The following is a 19,812-nucleotide window of genomic DNA, read 5'->3' on the forward strand; positions in this document are numbered from 1 at the left end:
AGGAATGTGAGTATTAATATGACTTGGAGGAGTTGATTCATTTAGGTTGACATATTCTTCATGGCTCAGCCAGGTTTCAGTAAGACACAATAAATCAATGTGATTGTCTGATATTAAATCATTTACTAATACAGCTTTAGATGACAGAGATCTAATATTTAGGAGTCCACATTTAATTATCCTGTTTTGTTGCACTGTTGTAGTAGTGATGTTAACCTGTATGAGGTTATTTTGGATGACTCCTCTTCTGGTTACTTTTGATTTAATTAATTTAAGTGGCCGTGGGACAGACACAGTCTCTATAGAGTTAAGGTTAAGGGTGGGTAACTGCTCCAATGGAAGTGCAGAGAAGGGTGGAAGACTACAACTCTGCTTCTGCTTCCTGGTCTGAACTCTGGGTCATGGATTAAGTCCGTTAATCAACTTGGCCATGTTCACAGAAATGAGACGCGCTCCATCCCAAGTGGGATGAATGCCGTCTCGACTCATCAGATCAGGCTTTCCCCAGAAAGTCCTCCAGTTATCTATGTAGCCCACATTGTTTGCTGGGCACCACCTGGACAACCAGCGGTTGAATGACGACATGCGGCTATACATGTCATCATTGATCAGATTGGGGAGAGGGCCAGAGAAAACTACGGTGTCCGACATTGTCTTGGCATAAGTACACACCGATTCCACATTAATTTTAGTGACCTCCGACCGCCGCAGTCGGGAGTCATTACCGCCGGCGTGTATTATAATCTTACTGTAACTACGCTCATCTTTAGCCAGCAGTTTTAAACAAGATTCAATGTCGCCCGCTCTGGCCCCCAGGATGCATATGACTTTGGTCCCTGGCTTCCCTATCTTCACGTTTCTGACTATGGAGCTACCTATAACCAGAGTGGGTTTCTCAGCGGGTGCGTCGCTGAGTGGGGAAAACTGGTTTGAAACGTGAAGAGGTTGGCGGTGCTCAGTGGGCTTCTGTTTAGACTTAAAACCCCTTCGAACAGTCACCCAGCCATCCGGCTGCTCGGGGGCTGCCGGGGGACAGCTAACAGAGCCGTGCATCTAACCCACTTAGAACTGCCTCCAACCAGCAAATGAACTACACTTGTTGCATGTACTGTTATCATTAAGGGGGCAGAGGAATAGCTCTACATGAGACACTCTGAGCAAGAGGGAGCGGGAGAAGAAGACTTCGCGAGCTGCTAAGCTGGCAACCGGAAGTGATGCAATACGCTTACCGGAAGAGAGAGAGCGAAGACGTCCTTTTGGACCTTTGCACATCTGAAGACGTCCTTTTGGACCTTTGCACCTCTGAAGACGTCCTTTTGGACCTTTACACATCTGAAGACGTCCTTTTGGTACTTTACACCTCTGAAGACGTCCTTTTGGACCTTTACTCCCCAGAAAGTCTGCCAGTTATCTATGAGGATGTCATGATCAATGGTGTCGAACGCAGCACTAAGGTCTAACAAGACCAGTAAAGACATGAGTCCTTTATCAGCACTAAGGTATAACAAGACCAGTACATAAATGAGTCCTTTATCAGCACTAAGGTCTAACAAGACCAGTACAGAGATGAGTCCTTTATCAGCACTAAGGTCTAACAAGACCAGTACATAGATGAGTCCTTTATCAGCACTAAGGTCTAACAAGACCAGTACAGAGATGAGTCCTTTATCAGCACTAAGGTCTAACAAGACCAGTACAGAGATGAGTCCTTTATCAGCACTAAGGTCTAACAAGACCAGTACAGAGATGAGTCCTTTATCAACACTAAGGTCTAACAAGACCAGTACAGAGATGAGTCCTTTATCAACACTAAGGTCTAACAAGACCAGTACAGAGATGAGTCCTTTATCAGCACTAAGGTCTAACAAGACCAGTACAGAGATGAGTCCTTTATCAACACTAAGGTCTAACAAGACCAGTACGGAGATGAGTCCTTTATCAGCACTAAGGTCTAACAAGACCAGTACGGAGATGAGTCCTTTATCAGCACTAAGGTCTAACAATACCAGTACGGAGATGAGTCCTTTATCAGCACTAAGGTCTAACAATACCAGTACAGAGATGAGTCCTTTATCAGCACTAAGGTCTAACAAGACCAGTACAGAGATGAGTCCTTTATCAGCACTAAGGTCTAACAAGACCAGTACAGAGATGAGTCCTTTATCAACACTAAGGTCTAACAAGACCAGTACGGAGATGAGTCCTTTATCAGCACTAAGGTCTAACAAGACCAGTACGGAGATGAGTCCTTTATCAGCACTAAGGTCTAACAATACCAGTACGGAGATGAGTCCTTTATCAGCACTAAGGTCTAACAATACCAGTACAGAGATGAGTCCTTTATCAGCACTAAGGTCTAACAAGACCAGTACAGAGATGAGTCCTTTATCAGCACTAAGGTCTAATAATACCAGTACAGAGATGAGTCCTTTATCAGCACTAAGGTCTAACAAGACCAGTACAGAGATGAGTCCTTTATCAGCACTAAGGTCTAACAAGACCAGTACAGAGATGAGTCCTTTATCAGCACTAAGGTCTAACAAGACCAGTACGGAGATGAGTCCTTTATCAGCACTAAGGTCTAACAAGACCAGTACAGAGATGAGTCCTTTATCTGATGCATTAGGAGGTCTGTCTCTGTGGTGTTTTCTAAATCCTGACTGAAACTCCTCAAATAAACTATTCTGATGTAGAAAGTCACACAACTGATTTGCGACTACTTTCTCAAGGATCTTAGAGAGGAAGGGAAGGTTAGACAGAGGACAGAAGGACAGAGGACCTGAGGACTGAGGGGACACGAGGGTCATGTTTACTGTATCGTTTGACTAATGAGTCCCGGAGGAGCTTCTTATTTCCATCTGAAAGCAACACAAGGTCGAACCCCAGATGACTCTGTGGACACTTGGACGCTCTGGAGGCTCCAACCAGCTTCTCCAAACATGCCAATTAGCTTTCACGCAATGCATCATGGGAGGACGCTCGGCTGTCCCCATGGTTACCACAGGTGACACAGCAGCATTTGGCTTCCTGTGTCGTGACCACGGGAAATAGATTGTTTTCTTTTTTTCAGGCGGATTGGTGACTCATGGATCAACTGAAGACGATGAAACATGAAACAAATCCCATTTACCTGATGATTCCTGCACAATCTCTAACTTATATAATATATATATATAACTTTGCCAAAATTAATACGGGGAGATTGTGTAAAAGGATCTGTCTACTTCACAGTTTGTGAGATTTGTTAAAGGCCAAACTAGTTGATCTTACAGGTCTCTTTAAAAACGTGTCTCTTCAGTCCTTCACTGTCCATGTATTAGAAATTAAAGCAACCTGATTTGGTCCCAAAATAAAGATAGCGGTTATATTAGTAGGATGTTTGAACTTTTTAGAAATGTATTGTCATTAATTTATTACTGCAGTAGAAATGTAAAAAAGCTGAGGTATCGAGTTTTGTGAGAACCATTAATGTTAAACATTACTGGGACTCTGATCCAGAACTATGTAATCAGTGTGTTTCTGGACTCCTGTAGACCTCCTCCTGTAGACAAAGCTGTAGACAAATAACAATGAACCATAAATAAAAGAAATAAAGAGGATATATATATATACACATCTGTCCAGTCTCTGTTAACAACTTCAATGCAGGACCATTGCTGTGTTATAGGTATGTCTACATTTGTACATCCTTTATCAGCATTAAGGTCTAACAAGACCAGTACAGAGATGAGTCCTACTTTTTTAAGGATCTTAGGGAGGAAGGGAAGGTTAGAGATCGGTCTGTAGTTAGCCAACACCTCTGGATTAAGAGTGGGCTTCTTCAGGAGAGGTTTAATTACAGCTACTTTGAAGGAATGTGGTACATGGCCTGTTAGCAAAGACACATTAACAATATCCAGCAGAGAGGTGCCAATTAAAGGCAACACGTCTTTAAGTCTATTCTTGAATGAGGTGACTGTGTCTGCCTCCCGGACTGAAAGTGGAAGCTGGTTCCATAAAAGAGGAGCTTGATAACTGAAGGCTCTGGCTCCCATCCTACTTTTTAGGAATAGGAACCACAAGTAGCCCCGCATTTAGTGAGCGCAGCTCTCTAGTGGGGCAATATGGTACTACAAGCTCCTTAAGATATGATGGTGCATCACCAATCAAGGCTTTGTAGGTGAGGAGAAGAATTTTAAATGGTATTCTTGATTTTACAGGGAGCCAGTGCAGAGCAGCTAATACAGGAGTCATGTGATCTCTTTTCTTAATTTTTGTGAGTACACGAGCTGCAGCATTCTGGATCAACTGGAGGGATTTAAGAGACTTATTAGAGCAGCCTGATAATAAGGAGTTGCAGTAATCTAGTCTGGAAGTAACAAACGCGTCAGAATGATGGTGTTGCTGTCTGATGGGGAGAAGCCAGAGACAAAATCCACAGCGATATGGGACCACGGGCGTTGGGGCACAGGGAGTGGTCGTTGTAACCCCACGGGGGGTTGCGGGTGCATGTAGAGCAAGCCAGGACAAACGAACGAGTGTCCACCTCGAGAGACGACCACCAAAAGGTGCGGCGGAGCCAGCTTATAGTCCGGTGGATGCCGGGGTGGCCAGAGAGACGGGACTTGTGGGCCCACTGCAGGACTCGGGAACAGACAGCCAGGGGAACAAACAGGCGATTCGGGGGACCCCCTCCAGTGTCAGGAATTTATGTTATTTAAGCCTGACATTATTCTTTGCTCTAAGGTTCCAGAACAGAAGGCAAACTGACAATAGCTTGGAAAAATAATTCATGTCGGGGAGCGACACAAGGGGCTCCCCAGGCCACTGTCCTTCCCCTGTTCCTGTTTAGTGTATACATTTTTGACCTCCGCTGCCACTTGGAGTCATGCCACCTGCAAAAGCTCTTTGTTGACTCGGCTATTGTGTGGCCTATCAGTGGAGAAGAGCAGGTGGTGTACAGAGGCCTGGATAACCTTGTCAAAGCAAGATGAAGGAGCTTATTGTGGACATCCCGAAGACAAGCTGCAGAGGCCTGAAGACTAGCTGTAGATGTCCAGGGACTAGCTGCAGAGGCCTGAAGACTAGCTGTAGGAGCTACAGTGGCCGTGACAACAAAAGTGTATCTTGGGTAACAATTGAGTTCCTTGCTGTCCTTAGTTTACATCAGCATTGTACATACTTACTGTTCTTACTTATTTACTCATTCAGAATATTACACATGCTAATACACACAGTCAGTATGTATTAGCATTCACCGTTTAGGAATTTTTCCAATGTCCTCTGAAAATGTGTTAAAATAGCTGTAATTCCAGTTTATGCCATATTTCAGTTATATCCATTGAAATAAAGCTGAAGGTCTACACTTCAACCACATATTGATACTTTATTTTAAATCCACTGCAGTCGTGGAAATAGGCAACATTTGAAAATTTGTATCACAGTCTAAATATGTATGGCCCTGACTGGATACCATCATTGAATCTGATTGCTGTTGGTCTAGTGTCTCTCATTGTCATGGGATTCCTGTGTTGGGAGTCATGGGTAGACCATGCTGTCTTTTTGTTGTTGTTTTTGTTGTTGTTTTTGTTGTTCCCCTTCTTCTGTTTATTTTATTATGAGTGGGTATTTAGTATTTTCAATTCAATTCAGTTTATTTTCAATAGCCCAAAATTACAAATCACAAAATCCCCTCAGAGGGCTTTACAGTCTGTACACATACGACATCCCTGACCTTTGACCTCACATCGGATCAGGAAAAACTCCCAAAACCACCAGAAAAAACCCTTTCAGGGGAAAAAGGGTAAGAACCCTTCAGGAGAGCAACAGAGGAGGATCCCTCTCCCCGGATGGACAGAAGCAATGTGTACAGAGTTACAACACATTAAATGAATATGACATAATTTATGAATAATAACTAGTAGGCATGGACCACAATCCAGACCTCCACAATCCATGAAACAGAAGGAGGAAGAGAGGAGAGGGGGGTGGGGCGAGGGACAGCACGGCCACGGAGGCAGGAGACATCACGAAGGAGGCAGGATTACTGGGAAGCAGGCCATACCCAGGCCAGGAGCTGGATGGAGGAAGCAGGGGCAAGGACCCAGGACCAGCTCCAGCCACAGCAATGGACCCTATGAGGCGAGAAGGCACAACGACTCCGGGGAGGAATTAGAGTTAGTAACTTCACAAACTTCACAAAAAAAGTAATAAAAGAGAGAAGTCTGGAAGACAAACAGAGACGGTATCACTGCTCCTCCTTTACTTTGTACTTTAGTTAGAGATTTTAACAACAAAAACCTGGGGAAGGTTCCGCTGAGAAACAGCCAATACATTATCTGTCCTACTTGTGGTGGTAACAGTGGATCAGTGGTTAGCAGGTCTGTCTTTCAATCAGGGGGTTGGCAGTTCAATCCCCGCCCTAGTCAATGTGTCCTTGAGCAAGACACTGTAGCTGTGTCTACAGTGATGATTGTAAGTCGCTTTGGATAAAAGCGGCAACTAAATGACATGTAATGTAAAATACTCCTTTCAGGGAAGGAAACTGCATCATTATGAACCCCGTTGCTTTTCTGTGCAGCATTCAAGTGCTAGGATCGTCCGGGAGTCCATTCTCCCTGAGGTACCCGATTTATTCAGGTCCATGTCCTAACCAATGGGCTATTGGGATATTGACCACTGGATGTCAATGTCGAACCAATTGTCTTTGCCTAAACTAGCTATGCAGTGGGATTTATACTAAGCAATGATACTTGCTCTGCTTCTGCTAGCCAAAAGCCAGAAACTCAAAGGTGACACACCGGAAGTATGGACCAATCCACGCTGGTCCAAGCAATCAGAATAGGCCGACATCACTACTTCAGCATTACGGAGTAGTTTGTGTTTCAGGATGAGAACAACACATTTATGGCACATGCATCAATTACACTGACCTTCCCCACCTGGACCAGAGGATCACATATGTGAGAGCAATGTTCTTTGACTCCAAGCTCTTCATCAGACATGGGGATTAAAAACCACTCTTTGTGATTAAATCCTGACAGACAGAACCATGCTGTGCAGACATCATACGACTACTAATATTATTATTATTATTATTATTATTATTAATAATTGTATCAGCGGGTGTTAAGCAGGAACATGGAGGCAGGAGGTGCCTTGCAATCATAGATCCAGACTCCAGAACCACAAGTCTATGGGGGAGAGAAGAAGTCAAGCTAGTAAAATTTATGGGACATAGATGCATACCGATGGAGAGGGAGCGAAGGAGAACTGAGTGCATCATGGGAAGTCTAGGCCTATAGCAGCATAATAATAAATGAATGAATGAATATTTGACGTTTGTGTCTGGTCCTGTACATGACCCATCCTACATTGACTAACAACGATCCAAACATCCTGGAATGTAAGGCCACCATCACGAACAGCAGATCAACCAACTATAATCATAAACATTATCCAAATATAAGATATCCCACAATGGAAAAACAACAAAAACACAGCCCCCTCAGCACAAATGAATACATACATAAGATAATAGAGAAGAGATATATATCAGTTATTTATGTAATATTCACAATGTAATATAATATAAATCTAGATATATGTATATGGGTGTAGTTGTAAATTTGATGTATTAAGCCTGACTTGGCTTTGTGTAGGTCAGGATTTCTAAAAAAAGGCATAAACGTTATTAAGAAGTGCTGCAGAGGCTCCGGTTTTCAGAGAAAAAACACATCAAAAAGTGAATGTACTTTATTTGTGTCATAGGAATCACAGATTGACATTAAAGTAAACAGTCAGAATAAAATAATTAATTTATGAAAACCTGTTCAACAATTTCATATTAATTGTCTGCATTTGATATTAGACTTTTACATATGACCCTTATTTTGGACAGATTCAGGCCATACACTAAAGGGTTGAAGAGCGGCGGGCAAGTAAGAAAATATAACGATAGAAAAATTCTTAACACATTAGGTAAACTGTTCATATCAAATCTGCTCTGTAATACTTCAAAGCAAGCACCAACAGAGAAGTTCAAGAGGGAAACGAGGTGAGGTGTGCAGGTACTGACCGCTTTCTGTCGGGTCTGTTTAGAACCAGAGAAACAAACTAGAATAATCTTCATGTAACTGTACAAGATTAAAAGTAAAGAACCAAAGATTGTGCTAAAAGTGGCAATGAGTCCATATACGTTAATTGCATTGGTGTCAGAGCAGGACAGCTTCACAACAGAGTAGGTGTCACAGTACACTTTGTAAATGATGTTCCCACAGAGCTGTAAAGGAGAAGTCAAAGACAGCAAAACAACCATTGCAAAACAAGGAAATAACCATGTGAGAGCAATAAGAGTGGCAATCTTAGAAGATGTCATATGAGTGTTATATTGTAGAGGATAACAGATAGCAAGATATCGGTCATAAGACATCACAGCTAAGTTTAAATATTCAACAGCTCCATAAGTGTGAACACAATAAATCTGCAGGAAACAAAGTGGAGCAGAAACAGTGTGAATGTCAGAGAGGATCTGAACCAGAAGGAATGGAAACAACCCTGAACTACCAAACAGTTCATTTACAAACAGGCTGCAGAGAAAAAGGTACATAGGTTCATGTAAGCTTCTGTTCATACAGATCACCACAATGAGCAACACATTGGAACAAACAATTAACATATACAAAGACAAAATAAACATGAAACATAAGTATTTAAAACCCCCGGTGTCAAAGTAGGCAGCAAGTGTGAAATAAGAAACCTGTGTGGAGTTCATCATTATCCTTAAATATCCTTTTGCTCAGCAACAAATAATTATGTTAACGTTTGTTACACATTTGTTAAAATGTCACTAGTTTAAATTTGGACTGGGTTGGCAAAATGTGCAACTTAAACACCAAGTAAACCTGACCATAGGTCATTGTCACGTAAATAGTTTTAATAAGCACCCCCAAATCTACAATTTTTTTCAATATCATGCTCAGGTTACAAAATACTCATAAAACATCTGCGGTGTGATAATTCACCTATTTTCCTGCTGAAGTCATTCTACGTGTGCCTTCGAACTGAGTTGAAACTCATTGATGCCTGTTATACTTTTCAAGACTGAGAATATCCACAGCAGCAGAATTGCCTCATAGGGAAAGGCCTCTCATTGGCCAAGAAACTAGGCACAGAGTCTGTCACAGGCCTGACATACGTAGACAAGTGACCATTCACACTCACCACTATGAGCAACTTCCTCATCGAACCTAACCTACATACAGTTGGTTTGTGGATGGAAACTAAAACAAAAAGTAAACCCTATCGAACACGAGAAAATGCTAACTCCACAAAACAAAGACTACAGCCAGCTTGTGAAATCAGTTACAGAAACCAGTGCTGTGGTAATAATAATAATAATAATAATCCATTTAATTTATATAGTGCTTTTCAAGATACTCAAAGACACTTTACATTATACACCGTAGACACAGCTACGGGGAGCAATGCAGGGTTAAGTGTCTTGCTCAAGGACACATCGACTAGGGCGGGGATTGAACTGCCAATCCCTAACCACTGACCCATAGTCGCCCCAAGTACCAAAATCATAAAGAAACATAATGTTGCCGCCGAGAACCGCCACCTTCTTGTGGTGGAGGGGTTTGTCCAAGTCCTCCTTGGAGTTTTTGGTTAGGGTCCTGGAAAGATTCGCTAAAGGATTTAGGGATGTTGGGTACGGGACCTTTTAACTTTCCTTGTATGAGGGTGGGGGGATAACATACTATACCATCTGGCCTGGGAATAATAGAATAGTCTGATACCCACTGAGGTCTGTGGGGTCTCTGAATTTATGTTATTTAAGCCTGACATTATCCTTTGGTCTAAGGTTTCAGAACAGAAGGCAAGCTGACAATAGCTTGGAAAAATAATGCATCGCATCTTGGGGAGCGACACAAGGGGCTCCCCAGGCCACTGTCCTTCCCCTGTTCCTGTTTAGTGTATACACCTTTGACCTTCGCTGTCACTTGGAGTCATGCCACCTGCAAAAGCTCTTTGTTGACTCTGATATTGCGTGGCCTATCAGTGGAGAAGAGCAGGTGGTGTACAGACTTACAACACATTCAATGAATATGACGTTATGAATAATGACTACTACGACATAGACCACGATCCAGACCTCCACAATCCATGAAACAGAAGGAGGAAGAGAGGAGGTGCATCAGCAGGGCCGTGGCAGGAGACAGGCCCACGGAGGCAGGAGGCATCGTGAAAGAGGCCGGACCAATGAGGCCAGGCACAAAGAAGGAGGCAGGGCCATTGGGAAACAGGCCAGACCCAGGCCAGGGGCTGGATGCAGGAAGCAGGGGCAAGGACCCAGGACCAGCTTCAGACACAGCCAGGTCCAATGGACCCTATGAGACGTGAAGTCACAACGACTCCGGGGAGGAAGCAGAGTTAATAAGGTGCAATGGAGAGATGTAAATTCATCCATAAGGAGAGAGAGAAGAGGAGATAGGTGCTCAGTGTATCCTAAAACATCCCCCAGCAGCCTATAAGCCTATAGCAGCATATCAAGGGGCTGGACCAGGGCAAACCTGATTCAGCCCTAACTATAAGCACTATTAAAGAGGAAAGTCTTAAGTCTATTCTTGAATGAGGTGACTGTGTCTGCCTCCAGGACTGAAAGTGGAAGCTGGTTCCATAAAAGAGGAGTAGCCCCGCATTTAGTGAGTGCAGCTCTCTAGTGGGTAACCAGTGTGTGGGTAAATTTCGGGAGTTTGAAGACCAGTCGAGCAGCTGCATTCTGGATGAGCTGTAGAGGTCGAATGACATTAGCAGGTAGACCTGAAGGAGGGAGTTGCAATAGTCTAGCCGTGAGATGACCAGAACCTGGACCAGAACCTCGACCAGAGCCTGGACCAGAACCTGTGCCGCCTTCTGAGTGAGAAGAGGTCGTATTCTCCTGATGTTGTACATCATGTACCTACAGGAGCGTGTTGTTGTGGTAATGTTGGCAGTCAGGGAGAGTTGACTGACAGGTGTCAAGGTCCCCTAATTACCTCCTCAGGAATTAGGGGACAATAAACTAATGGCATAAGGAATTGAGCCAATGACTTCAGCAGAGCAGCAGGTGAACTCACACAGTTATGAACTTTTCAATGTTTTGATTATTAATGATAGAATGATGGTGTAGTGGCTTGGGCGTGAGGAGGGGAGTGGCTCAGGGAACAGGTGCCAGCTTTATTGGCCTCAGCTGGAACTGATCAGATGTTTTGTGTCTCTTCTCTATATTAAGCTGAGTAGGGATGGAGGCGGGGGAGAGGAGAGCAAGAGCAGAGACTAATTATGTAAGGAGGTGTAATTATTCTGTGAACCAAAGGAGGATCATGATGAACTCTACAAAGTATTCATATTTTATACTGTCATCCTACTTTGATGTTGGGCTCTTTAAATACTTGTGTTTCATGATTATCATGTGTTTTTATGTTGTAATTCTTTGCACCAATGTGTTGCTCATTGTGGTGATCTGTATGAACAGAAGCTTACATGAACCTATGTACCTTTTTCTCTGCAGCCTGTTTGTAAATGAACTGTTTGGTAGTTCAGGGTTGTTTCCATTCCTTCTGGTTCAGATCCTCTCTGACATTCACACTGTTTCTGCTCCACTTTGTTTCCTGCAGATTTTCTGTGTGTACTGTTATGGCAGTATAGAATTTACTAACTTAGCCGTGATGTCTTATGACCGATACCTTGCCATCTGTTATCCTCTACAATATAACACTCGTATGACCTTTAACAAGGTGGCCATGCTCATTGGTGTAACGTGGATATTCCCAGTTCTTGCTATTCTTGTCTTGATCTCGTTGAGTGCACGTTTACAGCTGTGTGGGAACGTCATCGACAGAGTTTACTGTGGAAACTACTCCATTGTGAAACTGGCCTGTTCTGACACCAGAGTGAACAACATCTATGGACTCCTTTACACAGTCATCTCAATCATCGTTCCTCTTGTTCTAATCTTTTTCTCGTACATGAAGATCCTGAGAGTTTGTTTCTCTGGTTCTAAACAGACCCGACAGAAAGCGGTCAGTACCTGCACACCTCACCTCGCCTCCCTGCTCAACTTCTCCTTTGCTAGTTGTTTTCAAATATTACAGAGCAGATTTAATATGAGCAATGTCCCCAATATGTTGGGCATTTTTTTATCCTTGTACTTTCTGACATGCCAGCCTCTCTTCACCCCGGTACTATACGGGCTGAATATTTCCAAAATACGCATCATATGTAAACGTATATTGTGTGGGAAAATGTAAGTAATTAAACATGTTAGTTCAACTCAGTTTTACATACATGACAAAGCAATGAATAAATGACTTCAATAGGGTCAACACAAATGACGCCTCTAGTGTAATGTGTGTGTGTGTGTGTGTGTGTGTGTGTGTGTGTGTGTGTGGAAAGCAAGACAATTAAATAAGCTGTGCACAATGGGTTGTAAAAACATTGAATGATGTCAACAGTAATAACGTATTACGTTTTATCACATCGTTATGTTTATATCTTCAGAAGCAGAGGCACATCATCTGAAATACTAAAACCATACTTAGATTCTGTACCTTGGCTCTTTAAATGTAACCACACGGCCTCCCATACCAGATTATTATTATTAACTACTCGGCTTTGAAGAGAAAACTCAACACCGTAAACCAGATTGAGTCCATGTCAGTTTTAAAATAACAACAACTGTACAAAATAACTATGTTTAGACTAAATTAAAATGAGGAAAAAAATCTTTGGGACAGAAAAAGAGTGAAAAATGACTTAGACAATATAAAAAGAGTCTTTCCATGCCGAGTGTTTTGACTTCCAGAACCTTTTAGATGACGAGATCAGATTGAAAAGAGGATTAATTGTCACTTAAAATGTAAAGTTTAAACTGGAAGAAGACATCTGAATTAGGTGGACAGAATTTGGATGCATTAATGCAAGGGCACAGTATTTGTTCCACGAGATGATTTGTGATTTATATTGCCATGCGTTCTGCAACACACGTATTACTCACACACACTTATTAATAATATTAATAATATTGTTTTTTGTATAAAGGTCTTCAAAGGCACTTTACATAGTAAAAACTGAAATAGTAATAACAATATAAACAAAGCAGATACATAAGATAACAGTAAAGCATATTTAAATAAATGAGTGTTTAAAAAAAGAAGAGTAATGGAGAATGTCTGAAGTAATGGGAAGAGAGTTCCTGACAGGGATGGGGTGCAGCAATGGAGTAGGCCCTGTCCCCCTGGGTCTGATGCTTGGACAGAGAAGGGGGAACCTTCCGACTATATATATAAGTACAACATAATAATCAAAACCTTTATTTAAAAAGCACTTTAGTAGCACTTAAATGGCACTTACTTCCAGCACTTTTTAGTTTTGCTTTCTTGAAGAAATTGTACTTTTTTATTCTTGTTGTTCTGAGTTTGTACTCTCGGTTGAATTAACTTATTGTAAGTCGCTTTGGATAAAAAGTAAATGTAATATAATGTCCTCCTGGACGCCTCCCATTAGAGGTTTTCCGGGCACGTCCAACTGGTAGGAGGCCCCGGGGAAGACCGAGGACACGCTGGAGGGATTATATCTCCCGGCTGGCCTTGGAACGCCTCGGGATCCCCCAGAATGAGCTGGAAAGTGTTGCGGGTGAGAGGGAAGCCTGGGTCGGCCTGCTGAACCTGCTGCCACCGCGACCCGACCCCGGATAAGAGCTGATAATGGATGGATGGATGGATATAATGTATTGAAGGAGGTTGGCGTCGGGGGGAGCATGTCAGGGCAGGAAGTCAGAAGGGTATGAAGGGTATGAGGGTATTGATAATATAAATGCTTATATATTGTTATAATGTTATGCTTTTGTCAGCGTACTGAAATTTGTGTCTGAGAATGTGCGGCTGTCTGCTCCTCGGTTATAGATACGCATCTTGGATCACAATATACCTGTATGTCATTGAATAGTCTAATCAAAAAGTGGACTGGCCTTGCAGGGCTCAGTCCTGTGAGAAGAGAGGAGGAGATGGAACTATGTCCCTCCTTGATAGTTCAGCACCAATCAGAAGTTAGGATGATGCCTACGAACCTGTGACGGAATCTGTGTATGTAATTGCCGGACTTCCGGTTCTAGAGAAGAGTTGTTGGGGCTCCACTGAGATCGCGATCGCAGCGCTTTACTTCGCTTGTGATCAGAGAATAAATCTACCAGAACGAGAGAAGTTGTTGGCTGAATTCTTCCAAAGGTTCTACCAGGCAGACAATTCTGAACCACGCTTACAATTGGTGACCCTGAACATCGGTTGTTTGACTTGGGTAAGATAAAGAGCTGATAAAGATAAAGAGCTGTAACGTCCGTTTTCTGGACCCCAGCTGAGGGTCGGCGGGTGTTTGGTAGTTATCAACGAGAGATACCTCAAGAACAGGTGAGCAGACGACCTTTTTGTTGGACTGTCTGTGATTGAATAAACTAAATTGAGTTGTCAACAGCAGAATAAACCTCTGCCCGTAGTTTAGAAATAGTTGTACAGAAATTGTCCCTGATCACACGTAATAAGAATAAGTGTCCACTGGTAGGGATTTAGGTAAAAGAAAAGAGAGTTTAAATAGGACTTAAGGACGCTCGACGGGGCATTAAAAGGGCAATAAAAGGGAAAATCATAGTCTATGGTACTACGTGGCAAGGAGAAATAAAACAATATTTGTGAACTGGTATTAGAAACCCCAGCGATCGAGCGCTGAACATTTTAGGAACATTTACGGTTGCATACACACGCGCTTCTTACCTGATAAGGAAAAGAAAAAAGGGAGTAGGGGAACAAAGAGAGCATTAAGCCACGAGGGCTAGCCTACAGCTAATGCTCCTCAACAGGAAGAGCGAGACTGGAAATAAAAGCTCAAATAAGAGCGTCTCAGAATACAGGATAAATAGAAGGGAGACACATAGTGGTCAGTGGGGGTACTGCACTCCTAGAGGTAAGAACACTCATACCCCAGTGGGCAGATAGAGTACTGCAGGGACTAAACCCTTTGACACAATTGTTTGGCCAAGATTAGGTATTACACTTATGAGATTAGTATACTCCTCCTATGAATCGCCACCTTAACGTGGTGGAGGAGTTTGAGTGGCTCAGTGATCCTGGGAGCTATGTTGTCCGGGGCATCAGCCCCTGGTAGGGTCTCCCAAGGCAAACAGGTCTCGGGGGAGAGCCCAGACTAAGAGCGGTTCAATAAACCCTGATGATAAGCAGCCCACGGACTGAAGCTACCTTGCCCGGACAAGGGAAACCGGGGCACCCTCCCGGAGCCAGACCCAGGAGGGGAGCTCGTCGGCGAGCGTCTGGTGGCCGGGCTTTCGCCCATGGGGTCCGGTCGGGCTCAGCCCGAAAAAACATCATGGAGCAGCAGTCACCCTGTGGACCCACCACCCACAGGGAGAATTATCGGGGTCGGGTGCTATGTAGACCGGGCGGCGGGCCAGGTGGGAGACCTGGGTGGGCCAATCGCCAGCGGCATAGACTAGCTCTAGGGACGAGGAACGTCACCTCACTAGCGGGGAAAGAGCCGGAGCTGGTGCAGGAGGTGGAGCGGTACCAGCTAGATATAGTTGGGCTCACCTCCACCGCCTTCTTGGAGTCGGTGGGAGGGGTCCTGGAAAGGGCGCCGCCTGCCGACTCCATAGTTCTCCTGGGAGACTTCAACACTCACGTGGGCAATGACAGAGAAACCTGGCGGGGCGGGATTGGGAGGAACGGCTTGCCCGATCTGAACCCGAATGGTGTTTTGTTGTTGGACTTCTGTGCTAGCCACAGTTTGTCCATAACGAACACCATGTTCGAACATAAGGTGCCTCATAAGTGTATCTGGTACCAGAACACAAATCCCGAGGGAGGCTGGGGACATGGAATCCGAGTGGACCTTGTTCAAAGCCTCTATTGTGGACGCGGCTGCTCGGGGCTGTGGCCGGAAGGTCATCGGTGCCTGTCGTGGCGGGAACCCGAGAACCCGGTGGTGGACACCGGGGGTGAGGGAAGCCGTCAAACTGAAGAAGGAGGCCTTTTGGGCCTGGCTGGCCCAGGGGTCTCCTGAAGCAGCTGACGGGTACCGGCGGGCCAGAAGGGCTGCAGCGGCGATGGTCGCGGAGGCTAAAACTCGAGCATGGGAGGAGTTCGGGGAGGCCACGGAGAAGGACTTTCGGTTGGCCTCAAGGAAGTTCTGGCAAACCATCCGACGGCTCAGGAAGGGAAAGCAGGGTCTACCCCAGACTGTTCTCAGCAGGGGGGGGAACTGCTGACCCGGACTGGGGACATTGTCGGGCGGTGGAAAGAGCACTTTGAGGAACTCCTAAACCCGGCCAACATGTCCCCCGGAGAGGGGGCAGCGCCGGAAGACTTTGGGGTGGATTCACCCATATCCCTGGCAGAGGTCGCTAAGGTAGTCAAAAAGCTCCTTGGTGGCAAGGCGCCAGGGGTGGATGAGATCCGCCCTGAGATGCTGAAAGCGCTGGACATTGTTGGGCTGTCTTGGTTGACACGCCTTTTCAGTGTCGTATGGGGGTCGGGAACAGTGCCCATGGACTGGCAGACCGGGGTGGTGGTTCCCATCTTCAAGAAGGGGGACCGGAGAGTGTGCTCGAACTATCGTGGTATCACACTGCTCAGCCTCCTGGGAAAAGCTTATGCCAGGGTGCTGGAGAGGAGGCTCCGACCGCTTGTCGAACCTCGGATTCAAGACGAACAGTGCAGATTCCGTCCCGGTCGTGGAACAGTGGACCAGCTCTTTACCCTCGCAAGATTACTGGAGGGGTCCTGGGAGTTTGCCCAACCAGGTTACATGTGCTTTGTAGACCTGGAGAAGGCTTTCGACCGGGTCCCTCTGGGGTTTTTGTGGGGGGTACTGCAGGAGTATGGGGTGCCGGACCCGTTGGCACGGGCCATCCGGTCTCTGTACGCCTGCAGTAGGAGCTGTGTTCGTCTCCTCGGTAGTAAGTCAGACACGTTCCCGTTGGGTGTTGGCCTCCGCCAGGGCTGCCCTTTATCACCGGTCCTGTTCGTGACCTTCACGGACAGGATATCTAGACGCAGCCAGGGGGCGGAGAGGATCCGGTTCGGGAGTCTCGGGATCGCCTCTCTGCTGTTTGCGGGTGATGTGGTCCTGTTTGCCTCCTCGGACCGTGACCTCCAGCATTCACTGGGGCGTTTTTCAGCCGAGTGCGAAGCCTATAGCAGCATATCAAGGGGCTGGACCAGGGCAAACCTGATTCAGCCCTAACTATAAGCACTATTAAAGAGGAAAGTCTTAAGTCTACTCTTAAATGAGGTGACTGTGTCTGCCTCCCGGACTGAAAGTGAAAGCTGGTTCCATAAAAGAGGAGCTTGATAACTGAAGGCTCTGGCTCCCATCCTACTTTTTAGGACTCTAGGAACCACAAGTAGCCCCGCATTTAGTGAGCAGCTCTCTAGTGGGGCAATATGGTACTACAAGCTCCTTAAGATATGATGGTGCATCACCAATCAAGGCTTTGTAGGTGAGGAGAAGAATTTTAAATGTGATTCTTGAATTCTCAGGGAGCCAGTGCAGAGCAGCTAATACAGGAGTCATGTGATCTCTTTTCTTAGTTTTTGTGAGTACACGAGCTGCAGCATTCTGGATCAACTGGAGGGATTTAAGAGACTTATTAGAGCAGCATTTATTCCCCTCGTCGCAGGGGTGGGTGTGGAGTGTGTTGGTAGTTGAAGTAAAACAAGGGAAATGTGGGTGGGGCTAATTACCTCCTCTTGAATTAGGGGACAATAAACTAATGGCATGTTACGGAACAATCTACTGATCACCTTTCAGGCTCGTAGGACCTAAAATTACAACATTTACAACTAAAGAGTTTTTACTATTATTTGGTAGTTTTTCCTGATCTGATGTGAGGTCAAAGGTCAGGGATGTCGTATGTGTACAGATTGTAAAGCCCTCTGAGGCAAATTTGTAATTTTGGATATTGGGCTATACAAAATAAACTGAATTGAATTGACTTGAATTCAACACTGAGCTACAAAACAACCCCGACCCACCAATATAATAACTTTCCACTGTTTTTTCGAGCAGGATATCAAATGACCGCTAATGTGGTGTTAGAGGAGAAGACAAATTACAAATGGTCATATGTTCAGGTCTTCTTTGTTCCAAAAGAAAGACAAAAACTAAAAGCTATATTGAACTGTTTATTGAGTGGAACTTGTTTCTTTCAAAGTTTATAAAGATTCACACAAACTGCACTTTACACATGTTTTTTCTCTTCTATTGAATATTATCAAGTCCTTTTTCAATCTGACAAAGATGCCCGGTACTTCCACAAACTGTCATCATGATTTTTACTTATGTTGAGATTATATAAATCGAAATGTTTATTCGTAGAAGCAAACCTTTTTCAACAATACACAATAAGTACATTTTTTTGTTGTAACCCATCCTATAGCAAATTAGTTTGTAAAGCACAACTAATTTTAATCAAGGCTGAAAATCTGCGGGATGATCGTAAGTGGTTTACATTCAAAGAAAAATCTGTTTTCTACATAGGATACGAATATTTGACATTTTCAGACCATACCGTAAAGGGTTTAAGAGCGGTTGACATGTAAGCCAGTACAGCGACAAAAAGATGCGCACAATATGAGGTACATTGTTCATTTCAAATCTGCTCTGTAATATTTCAAAGAAACACCCAAAGGAGAAGTTGAGCAGGGAGGCGAGGTGAGGTGTGCAGGTACTGACCGCTTTCTGTCGGGTCTGTTTAGAACCAGAGAAACAAACTCTCAGGATCCTCATGTACGTGTAAAGGATTAGAGATACAGGACATGCAATTGTGAGACAAGTAGCAATGAGTCCATAGACGTTGCTGGCTGTCGTGTCAGAACAGGCCAGCTTGATAATGAAGTAGTTGTCACAGTAGACTTTGTTGATTACGTTCCCACACAGCTGGACAGAGCTACTCAATATGACTGGAACCAAACATAAAACAGAACCAAAGGACCATATAACAGCAAGGAGCACTGTAACCTTGGTAAAGGTCATACAAGTGTTATATTGTAGAGGATAACAGATGGCAAGATATCGGTCATAAGACATCACGGCTAAGTTGAAGAATTCCACACAAGCATAAGTGTACAAACAGAAAATCTGCAGGAAACAAAGTGGAGCAGAAACAGTGTGAATGTCAGAGAGGATCTGAACCAGAAGGAATGGAAACAACCCTGAACTACCAAACAGTTCATTTACAAACAGGCTGCAGAGAAAAAGGTACATAGGTTCATGTAAGCTTCTGTTCATACAGATCACCACAATGAGCAACACATTGGAACAAACAATTAACATATACAAAGACAAAATAAACATGAAACATAAGTATTTAAACATCCTGGTGTCAAAATAGGCAGCAAGTGTGAAATAAGAAACCTGTGTTGAGTTCATCATGATCCTCCTCACATAAACAGAATTCAGTGTAATGACACAAAACAGATGTAATTTCATTCCCTTTGGGAGAGTCAATAGAATGTTGAGATTAGAAATAATAACTCACAATCAATTCATGACACTGTGTGAATCCTAACATTCACCTGCTGTTGTCAGAGTCCCTCCTAACTGAGCTGAAGCTTCTGCTTCTTTTAACCTTGTCGAAGTCTGAGAACGCCTACAGCGGCAGACTGAGCTCATTATCACAACCGTACAGACTACAAGTTTACAACACAGCTCAGGGAGGAAAACACAATTAATTCTCTACTTTCACGTAACTTGTTGCTTTTGAATATGTTGCACACTCATAAA

At 44.1% G+C, this 19,812-nt stretch overlaps 3 protein-coding genes across 3 annotated transcripts; 1 reads left to right on the top strand and 2 right to left on the bottom strand.

Moving 5' to 3' along the window:
* Positions 1–7,719: 7,719 nt before the first annotated feature.
* On the bottom strand, positions 7,720–9,029 carry LOC117741620 (olfactory receptor 142-like). Its single transcript, XM_034548759.1, has one exon. The coding sequence runs from the start codon at positions 8,753–8,755 to the stop codon at positions 7,826–7,828; it is 930 nt and encodes a 309-aa protein (XP_034404650.1). The 5' UTR covers positions 8,756–9,029; the 3' UTR covers positions 7,720–7,825.
* Positions 9,030–11,345: 2,316 nt separating this feature from the next.
* Positions 11,346–12,272, top strand: LOC117741668 (olfactory receptor 11A1-like). The gene has a single exon (XM_034548851.1). It carries the CDS (start codon positions 11,346–11,348, stop codon positions 12,270–12,272), a length of 927 nt encoding a protein of 308 aa, XP_034404742.1.
* A 6,268-nt stretch (positions 12,273–18,540) lies between these two features.
* LOC117741845 (olfactory receptor 4E2-like) lies at positions 18,541–19,461 on the bottom strand. The gene has a single exon (XM_034549077.1). The coding sequence runs from the start codon at positions 19,459–19,461 to the stop codon at positions 18,541–18,543; it is 921 nt and encodes a 306-aa protein (XP_034404968.1).
* Between the last annotated feature and the right edge of the window lie 351 nt (positions 19,462–19,812).

This window comes from Cyclopterus lumpus, chromosome 13 (assembly GCF_009769545.1).
Source record: "Cyclopterus lumpus isolate fCycLum1 chromosome 13, fCycLum1.pri, whole genome shotgun sequence".
NCBI lineage: Eukaryota > Metazoa > Chordata > Actinopteri > Perciformes > Cyclopteridae > Cyclopterus > Cyclopterus lumpus.